This window comes from Oncorhynchus tshawytscha, linkage group LG24, assembly GCF_018296145.1.
Source record: "Oncorhynchus tshawytscha isolate Ot180627B linkage group LG24, Otsh_v2.0, whole genome shotgun sequence".
NCBI lineage: Eukaryota > Metazoa > Chordata > Actinopteri > Salmoniformes > Salmonidae > Oncorhynchus > Oncorhynchus tshawytscha.
Genome location: NC_056452.1, coordinates 20569630 through 20578600, shown reverse-complemented (window position 1 = coordinate 20578600; position 8971 = coordinate 20569630). Strand labels below are relative to the sequence as shown.

Genomic DNA, 8971 nt, shown 5'->3' with positions numbered 1-8971 from the left:
TTTTCCCAGAATGTGGGGTAGTGACGCATAGAATCTTTTATCAGAAAAGAATGACGTAAAATTTAAGCAATAAGGCCCAAGGAGGTGTGGTTAATGGCCAATATACCACTGCTAAGGGCTGTTATTAAGCATGACGCAACACGGAGTGCCCTTAGCCGTGGTATATTGGCTATATTCCACAAACCCCCGAGGAGCCTTATTGCTATTATAAACTGGTTACCAACGTAATTAGAGAAGTACAACTAAATGTTTTGTCAGAGCCATTATATACGGTCTGATATACCACGGCTGTCAGCCAATCAGCATTCATGGCTTGAACTACCCAGTTTCTAATATCTATGCTTTGAAAACCAATTCATGTGTTGACAATGACATTGCATGATCACCACTGAACATAAATGCCCATCCGAGACAATTATTAATTTGGCTCTTCTGGTCTTGTCCCCAGAAGGTCTTGTTGCTACGTTGCTGGTGGAAGACTCATATTGGTACACAGGTTGATGTTTACTGATTATGAGCCTTGTCCTGGAGGAAGAACAGTGATGTTCCCCTTAGACAAGCGAGCTGCAAAGTCAAAATTGGCTATATTGTAAAAGTTCATGAAAATAAAAATGTGCTTTATGGTCTTCATTTAAGGTTAAGGTTAGGTATTAGGGTTAGCAGTGTGCTTAAGGTTAGGCATTAGGGTTAGCAGTGTGCTTAAGGTTAGGCATTAGGGTTAGCAGTGTGCTTAAGGTTAGGCATTAGGGTTAGCAGTGTGCTTAAGGTTAGGCATTAGGGTTAGCAGTGTGCTTAAGGTTAGGCATTAGGGTTAGCAGTGTGCTTAATGTTAGGCATTAGGGTTAGCAGTGTGCTTAAGGTTAGGCATTAGGGTTAGCAGTGTGCATAAGGTTAGGTTGAAAATCAGATTTTTATGACTGGCTGTGCCAGCTTGTGACCACTCTGAAGATTCATGACATTAAACGCTAACCTGCTGAAAATGTGGCTAGATGCGACAGTAGTCATAGTAGTTATTTTCTCAACACTTGTAATACAAATGTATGAGCCAGACAGAGTTCCTTGTATGAGAGCTTTATTCCTTCCTTGGGTGTTCGTTCATGTTCACATGGATCTTTACAAACAGTCAGATGGTGAAAGCTTTCAGCAGTGATCTGAGCCATGCGAGAGACTTGGCCACATCCAGGGATGATGCACTGAACAAAGTGAACACAAGAGGGAGAATGCGAGCTCTGTGGAACAGATTCAGCTTCTTCTCCTTTGCTTCTATAGCCATCGCTGGAATCTACATACATACATACATACGTTGCCCTAGGAATGTCCCCAAAGTTTTACACCAGCTGCACGTTCAAGCTTTATTCTTTGAAAGGTACACGACCAACCACATAACATTCACGCAGGGGTGGGCAGTGCAAAGACAGAAACACACAAGGTTAAATGGGGTACACATTCACAGTTTACAGGCAATAGAACGAGAGCAGAGTTTGGGGCAGGAGGGACGGAGTGGGCTGGGCTGGGTGGGTGGGTGGGTGGGTCTGGGCCTTGTTTAGAAGCACTTGCGATGCACAATGGAAGGGCCGGCCTCGTCGTACTCCTGCTTGCTGATCCACATCTGCTGGAAGGTGGAGAGGGAGGCCAGGATGGAGCCGCCGATCCAGACCGAGTACTTCCTCTCAGGTGGGGCGATAATCTGGTAACACAAGATATCATTTAATATACTGAATGAGGAAATCCCATATGTGTAGTAAATAGATACAGTACACCAAAGCTTCGTGAGACAATATCAGTGACATTCAGCTACAGATTGGGCCTCAACAACTTGCATGGCATTTTGAAACACTTATGAAGACAATGATTTCTATTCATAGAAACCAGGTCAAAACTGGAAAGGATAATTGCGTCAACGTTGAAATGGGCCAATATCATTACTGGCTGTGAATGGAAAAAATATACCATTACAGTTATGAGGACTACCGTATTGAACAAATTCAAATCACTGTATAGCATCTCACTATGATATGCAAGTTATCTCTATGTTAGTAGCATCTCACTATGATATGCAAGTTATCTCTATGTTAGTAGCATCTAACTATGATATGCAAGTTATCTCTATGTTAATAGCATCTCACTATGACATGCAAGTTAACTCTATGTTATTAGCATCTCACTATGGCATGCAAGTTAACTCTATGTTAGTAGCATCAGCCCACCTTGATCTTCATGGTACTAGGGGCCAGGGCTGTGATCTCCTTCTGCATTCTGTCTGCGATGCCAGGGTACATGGTGGTACCTCCTGACAGGACGTTGTTGGCGTACAGGTCCTTACGAATGTCAATGTCACACTTCATAATGCTGTTGTAAGTGGTTTCATGTATACCGGCAGACTCCATACCTGGAGAGAAATCAGAAGAAATCACGCTGAGTCACAAGGGACAGTGGGGAGAATAGATATTTGTTTCAAACTGTTGAGAGAAAGGCAAATGGAGAGAGGGAAAAGAGATAAAGAAGGAGCGAGGGATTACCGATGAAGGAGGGCTGGAAGAGGGTTTCCGGGCAGCGGAATCTCTCGTTGCCGATGGTGATGACCTGACCGTCGGGCAGCTCATAGCTCTTCTCCAGAGAGGAGGAGGTGGCAGCGGTGGCCATCTCATTCTCAAAGTCCAGGGCGACGTAGCACAACTTCTCTTTGATGTCACGAACAATTTCTCTCTCAGCTAGAGAGAGGAGAATGAGGGCGAGGTCAGAACAAGAACTTAGATTAATTTGTAGTTTGGCAGAACAACACTTCTGTGTCTGCATAGGCCTCTGCTTACAAGTCATGCACTGTACGGTATGTGTCATCAGAGTTTATAGCGTCCCAGAGTTTCTACTGACCTGTGGTGACGAATGAGTAGCCTCTTTCGGTCAGGATCTTCATGAGGTAGTCAGTGAGATCACGGCCAGCCAGGTCCAGGCGCATGATGGCGTGAGGCAGGGCATAACCCTCATATATGGGGACATTGTGGGTGACACCATCACCAGAGTCAAGGACAATACCTGTGGAGGTTTAGGAGGACACAATTTTGGGAAGACACAGGTTAGGGAGGACAGGCTTGGGAGAACAAAGTTTAGGGAGGACAGTTTTGAGAGTTAACAAGTTTGGGCTCAGTGGGACTGAATGGTCAGTGTAAAATGAGGCTGGTTTTGACCAGTGTCCTATACTGACCTGTTGTGCGGCCAGAGGCATAAAGTGACAGCACGGCCTGGATAGCTACGTACATGGCCGGAACGTTGAAGGTCTCGAACATAATCTAGAGCAGGAGCATTTGTTTAGGTTACAGTGTTATTTTCCACACTAACATTTTGACAGTGAGCATATCATTCTAATTGCACCAATCATACACTCAGCATCATGAAACAAATTCCTACTGTTTATATTAGGTGTATTACACAGTCTTGAAAGGCTGGGTTGAAGATATACATTGGAACAAGTCCTAGTTGTAATGTATGTAGTCATCACTTTCTTGATGTCTACAGTAGAATAGTTCTTGATGTCTATACTATTCACTCTATGCAATCTGGTTTCCGCTCAGGTTACGGATGTGTCACTGCAACCTTAAAGGTCCTCAATGATGTCACCATTGCCCTTGATTCAATGTTGTGCTGCTATTTTTATTGACTTAGCCAAAGATTTTGATACGGTAGACCATTCCATTCTTGTGGGCTGGCTAAGGAGTATTGGTCTTTGAGGGGTCTTTGGCCTGGTTTGCTAACTACCTCTCTCAAAGAGTGCAGTGTATAAAGTCCGAAAATCTGCTGTCGCAGTCACTGCCTGTCACCAAGGGAGTACCCCAAGGCTCGATCCTAGGCCCCACGCTCTTCTCAATTCACATCAACAACATAGCTCAGGCAGTAGGAAGTTCTCTCATCCATTTAAATGCAGATGATACAGTCTTGTACTCAGCTGGCCCCTCCCTGGATTTTGTGTTAAATGCTCTACAACAAAGCTTTCTTAGTGTCCAACAAGCTTTCTCTACACTTAACCTTGTTCTGAACACCTCCAAAACAAAGGTCATGTGGTTTGGTAAGAAGAATGCCCCTCGCCCCACAGGTGTGATTACTACCTCTGGGTTTAGAGCTTGAGGTAGTCACCTCATACAAGTACTTGGGAGTATGGCTAGACGGTACACTGTTCTTCTCTCAGGACATATCAAAGCTGCAGGCCAAAGTTAAATCTAGACTTGGTTTCCTCTATCGTAATCACTCCTCTTTCACCCCAGCTGCCAAAATAACCCTGATTCAGATGTGATCTTCCCACCCATGCTAGATTACGGAGACATAATTTATAGAACGGTAGGTAAGGGTGCTCTCGAGCAGATACATGTTCTTGACCATTCGGCCATCAGATTTGCCACCAATGCTCCTTATAGGACACATCACTGCACTCTATACTCCTCTGTCAACTGGTCATCTCTGTATACACGTCACAAGACCCACTGGTTGATGCTTATTTATAAAACCCTCTTAGGCCTCACTCCCCCTTATCTGAGATATCTACTGCAGCCCTCATCCTCCACATACAACACCCGTTCTGCCAGTCACATTCTGGTAAAGGTCCACAAAGCACACACATCCCTGGGTCGCTCCTCTTTTCAGTTCGCTGCAGCTAGAGACTGGAACGAGCTGCAACAAACACTCAAACTGGACAGTTTTATCTCAATCTCTTAACTCAAAGACTCAGTCATGGACACTCTTAATGACAGCTGTGGCTGCTTTGGGTGATGTATTGTTGTCTCTACCTTCTTGGCCTTTGTGCTGTTGTCTGTGCCCAATAATGTTTGTGCCATGTTTTGTGCCGCTACCATGTTGTGTTGCTACCATGTTGTTGTCATGTTGTGTTGCTACCATGCTGTGTTGTCATGTGTTTCTGCCTTACTGTGTTGCTGTCTTAGGTCTCTCTTTATGCAGTGTTGTATTGTCTGTCTTGTCATGATGTGTGTTTTGTCCTATATTTATATGTTATTTATTTATTAATCCCAGCCCCCTTTTCTGCAGGAGGCCTTTTGCCTTTTGGTGGGTCGTCACTGTAAATAAGAATTTGTTCTTAACTGACTTGCCTAGTAAAATAAAGGTTAAATAAAAAATGTAAAAATCACCTGCGTCATCTTCTCCCTGTTGGCTTTGGGATTGAGGGGGGCCTCTGTCAGCAGGGTGGGGTGTTCCTCGGGAGCTACACGGAGCTCGTTGTAGAAGGAGTGATGCCAGATCTGCCAATCATCGCCAATAATTAGCATAACATCTCTGAACATGTATGGGGTCTCTTTAGCTAACTCCTCCATCTGTTATCATGTAACAGTTCTGAGAATAGATCCTGGATCTAAATGCCTCTGGATAAATCCCAAAGTGCCACTGGGGGAGTTTTGTTGGCTAAGGCTACTTTTGAGTGCCATGATGGAAAATCACAAAGTACATCAAATTCCATGTTAGAGTGTGTCACTGTTTTCCAATTATATTGTTTTAAAATCATCTGAATCCTGAGTCTGTGTCATTGTTGTCTCAGGTGGGGTTCGGTAGGGTAGGGTGTGGTGTGGTAGGGTAGTGTGGTAGGATGGGGTAGGGTAGGGTGGTAGGGTGTGGTAGGGTAGGGTAGGGTGTGGTAGGGTGTGGTAGGGTAGGGTAGTGTGGTAGGGTGGGGTGGTGTAGCGTGTGGCAGGGTAGGGTGGGGTAAGGCAGGGTGGGGTGGGGTGGGGTGGGGTGGGGTGGGGTAGGGAAGGGTAGGGTGAGGTAGGGTAGGGTGGGGTGAGGTAGGGTCTGGTGCGGTAGGGTGGGGTGGGATGAGGTAAGGTGTGGTAGGGTATGGTAGGGTGTGGTAGGGTAGGATGGGGTGGGGTGGGGTGAGGTGAGGTAGGGTGTGGTAGGCTTACTTTTTCCATGTCATCCCAGTTTGTGATGATGCCGTGTTCGATGGGGTACTTCAGGGTCAGAATACCTCTTTTGCTCTGTGCCTCGTCACCCACATAACTGTCTTTCTGTCCCATGCCGACCATCACACCCTGGGGAGAGAAACCAGCTGCTCAGAAACACACTCACCACACTGTAAAGTGGATGCCATTGCTAGCACTGAAATTCAACAAATAGGCCTTGCTGTGTTGAGTCTTAAACCATCATGGGTAAATAAATAAATAAAAATGATGCTTTAAATTAAGAATATACCAAGTACCATGAAAGACTACTGACAAAAAAGTGGATGCATTCTCATCACCCAATCAGAAGTAGTTTACATCCAGCCTGTCTTTTAATGGACGAATGGTGGCTCACCTGATGTCTGGGACGGCCCACGATGGAGGGGAATACTGCTCTCGGGGCGTCGTCCCCGGCAAAGCCTGCCTTGCACAGACCGGACCCATTGTCACACACAAGGGCGGTGCTCTCTTCATCGTCACACATGGTCAATTCTTTGCTTTACGTTCCTTACTCCTGGAGACAATCACTGCTGGGGCAACAGAGAGAGGAGTGTGTTAACATCTTCAGAGTGATAGGTAGGTGTGTGTGTGTGTGTGTGTGTGTGTGTGTGTGTGTGTGTGTGTGTGTGTGTGTGTGTGTGTGTGTGTGTGAGAGAGAGAGAGAGAGAGAGTAGGTCTATCCCTCTAAAGTAGTGTGTGAATTCATAAAAAACGTAAACCATAGAATGTTTAATCAGGTGTGGTAATTATTTACGTTAATTCATTCAGGAATACATGGCTCAGGCAAATCCAACGGACTACCAAATTGTGAAGAAAGGATGAGGCTATTCCTATTGAAAGTGAAAAAGTCAATTTGGAAAGTTGACCTGTGCTTAGAGTATAATATAAATACAGACCACCAAAAGCCTATGAAGCACATTGTTATATAATGTTATAATACTGTAAACATTTAACATGAATAGCAAAGCATATATGCTTAAGACCAAAACTCCCCATAGGAGTTATCCTACAAAACTCTTTAGTTAGGGTTAGGGTTGAACTCCAGTCTCTAATGAATGGATGCAGCACCCTGGGAAAACTTCCTAATTAGGAAATGATGCGGAGTCATGTCTGTCTTTGGACTGGACTGTGCAAACCTCACTCCCTCTCTCTCTGGCCCTGCCTATCTACAATCGTTTACAAAAAAGGATAGAAAAAAAGACAGGGATGGGAGGGAGAGAGAGAGAGAGAGAGAGAGGGAAAGAGAGAGGGAGAGAGAGAGAGAGAGAGAGGGGGAGAGAGAGAGAGAGAGAGGGAGAGAGAGAGAGAGAGAGCAGTAGATTCCAGCAGAACCATATTTAGTCATAAACCTTCAGAATAAAGGATTTCCTAAGCTTTCCGGCAGAGGGTACCATGAGCAGCTATGATGGAGTTCAGTGCTGAAAGTTGACCAGTGCTGAACTCTCCAATAACATGACAGAGGCCCCTGTATGCATCCAGCCATTATCCCCTTTGCAGATTTCAAAACTTTTACTCATTTCAAAACTGTGTACAATGTTTTCAAAAACTTCCAAACTTTCCAAACTGACTGAGTTCCCAAGAGACTATACAACCTATCAACCTGACTTTCCCCTAGAGACCTTACAAGAATTTGAGACTATGTTTCTATTGCATTATGGGACTGATGGCAACAGATGTCTAAAATCATAATCAACCAGCTGAAAAAATGATGCATAATAGGTAATAGGTAGCTTAGCATATACCAGAATATAAACAACACAGTTCTAGCATTTACTACTGTGACATTCTACCACACTGTTTCTAGCAAGTTACAGCATTAGCAGCAAAACTAACTTCTTCAACCAAAAGTTCTTAATAAACCACAACACCACGAGGCTTAGGATCTCATCTACTGTGACACTTAATACCCACAACAGACCACAGTGACTTAGCTGTGAGATGTCTAAACACCTGTCTTTCATTAACATGCGCCTGTGAGATCAGCCAAAGCTCATCAAGCCTAATGAGCCTGGTTTAAATTGATTGAGAAGCAGTCTGCACTGTAAGGTGCTGACCCCTGCGGTTGACTCAGACTAGCAGATTAGCAGCTGACAATTTAGCAGTTGTTGACTTGAGGCAGTCGGGCAGACAGGAAGGCAAGAGTAGAGGATAGCAGAGGAGAGCGGAGGAGAGAAGTGGAGAGCAAAGGAGAGCAGAGGAGAGGAGAACAGAGCGGAGAAGAGGAGAACAGAGCGGAGGAGAGGAGAACAGAGCAGAGGAGAATAGTGCAGAGGAGAGGAAAAAGGGTTATATCTAGAACCTGAAAGGGTTCTTCAGCTGTCCCCATAGGATAGCCCTTTGAAGAACCCTTTTTAGTTCCAGATATAACCCTTTTGGCTCAAGGTAGAACCCTTTTGAATTCCATGTAGAACCCTTTACACAGAGGGTTATACATCGATGCCAAAATAATTACTTCTGGAACCAAAAAGGGTTCTCCTATGGGGACAGCCAAAGAGCCCTTTTGGAACCTTTTTTCTTAGCATGTAGGAGAGGAGTAGGCAGGAGAGAGGACAACGAGGGGATGAGAGGAGGAACAGGGAAGAGAGAGGAGGACAGGAGAGGTGAGGTGGTGGTCCACTTACCCTGACAGTGCTTGGCCGGGGTTTGCCGCTCAGGGATGGTGTGCCCTCTCACTGGACTGGGGAGACTTTATGTAGCTCCCAGCCCCCATCCTGCACTTCCCCCTCCCACATCCCAAACATGGAGCCGGGGCCGCACTCTCCCTGTCTGCCTCACTCAGCCAGAGCCTTATAGGGATGGCCGGGGGAAAAACAGTCCAATCCAATTGCTTCTTCGGAGGGCCCAGTCACATCATTCAGGGCATTCCAGGGGCCTTTTTTTCTGTGAAAGGCAGGAGATCTCTCCATGCGGGAAACATAAACACACAGCACAGAGCTTGCAGGACTGCCCCCTGTGACAAACAAGCCCTCACACACACAGACAGTGGCATTCCCATGTAGCAAGCCCTCACACACAGACAGTGGCATTCCCGG

General features: G+C 45.5%; 1 protein-coding gene across 2 annotated transcripts; it reads right to left on the bottom strand.

Annotated features, from left to right (window-relative positions):
• Positions 1–1055: 1055 nt before the first annotated feature.
• LOC112223448 (actin, aortic smooth muscle) lies at positions 1056–8706 on the bottom strand. Of its 2 annotated transcripts, none has more exons than XM_042305496.1 (9): positions 8561–8706; positions 6295–6466; positions 5901–6029; positions 5133–5243; positions 3203–3287; positions 2872–3033; positions 2520–2711; positions 2208–2389; positions 1056–1687 (listed from the first exon to the last, which is right to left on the bottom strand). In XM_042305496.1, the coding sequence occupies exons 2-9, from the start codon at positions 6421–6423 to the stop codon at positions 1544–1546; spliced, it is 1134 nt and encodes a 377-aa protein (XP_042161430.1). In that variant the 5' UTR covers positions 6424–6466; positions 8561–8706; the 3' UTR covers positions 1056–1543. The 2 variants fall into 2 exon arrangements, with proteins under 2 accessions (XP_042161430.1, XP_042161431.1); XM_042305497.1 differs by having other exon boundaries at positions 6295–6469; positions 8561–8673.
• Between the last annotated feature and the right edge of the window lie 265 nt (positions 8707–8971).

Excerpts from the sequence above, each read along its gene's own strand:
- LOC112223448 (XM_042305496.1), bottom strand. The coding sequence starts at position 6,423 with ATGTGTGACGATGAAGAGAGCACCGCCCTTGTGTGTGACAATGGGTCC. Across the intron at positions 6,030-6,294 it reads TGGGCCGTCCCAGACATCAG|GGTGTGATGGTCGGCATGGG; the intron begins GTGAGCCACCAT and ends TTCTCTCCCCAG. Across the intron at positions 5,244-5,900 it reads ACTGGGATGACATGGAAAAA|ATCTGGCATCACTCCTTCTA; the intron begins GTAAGCCTACCA and ends GATGATTGGCAG.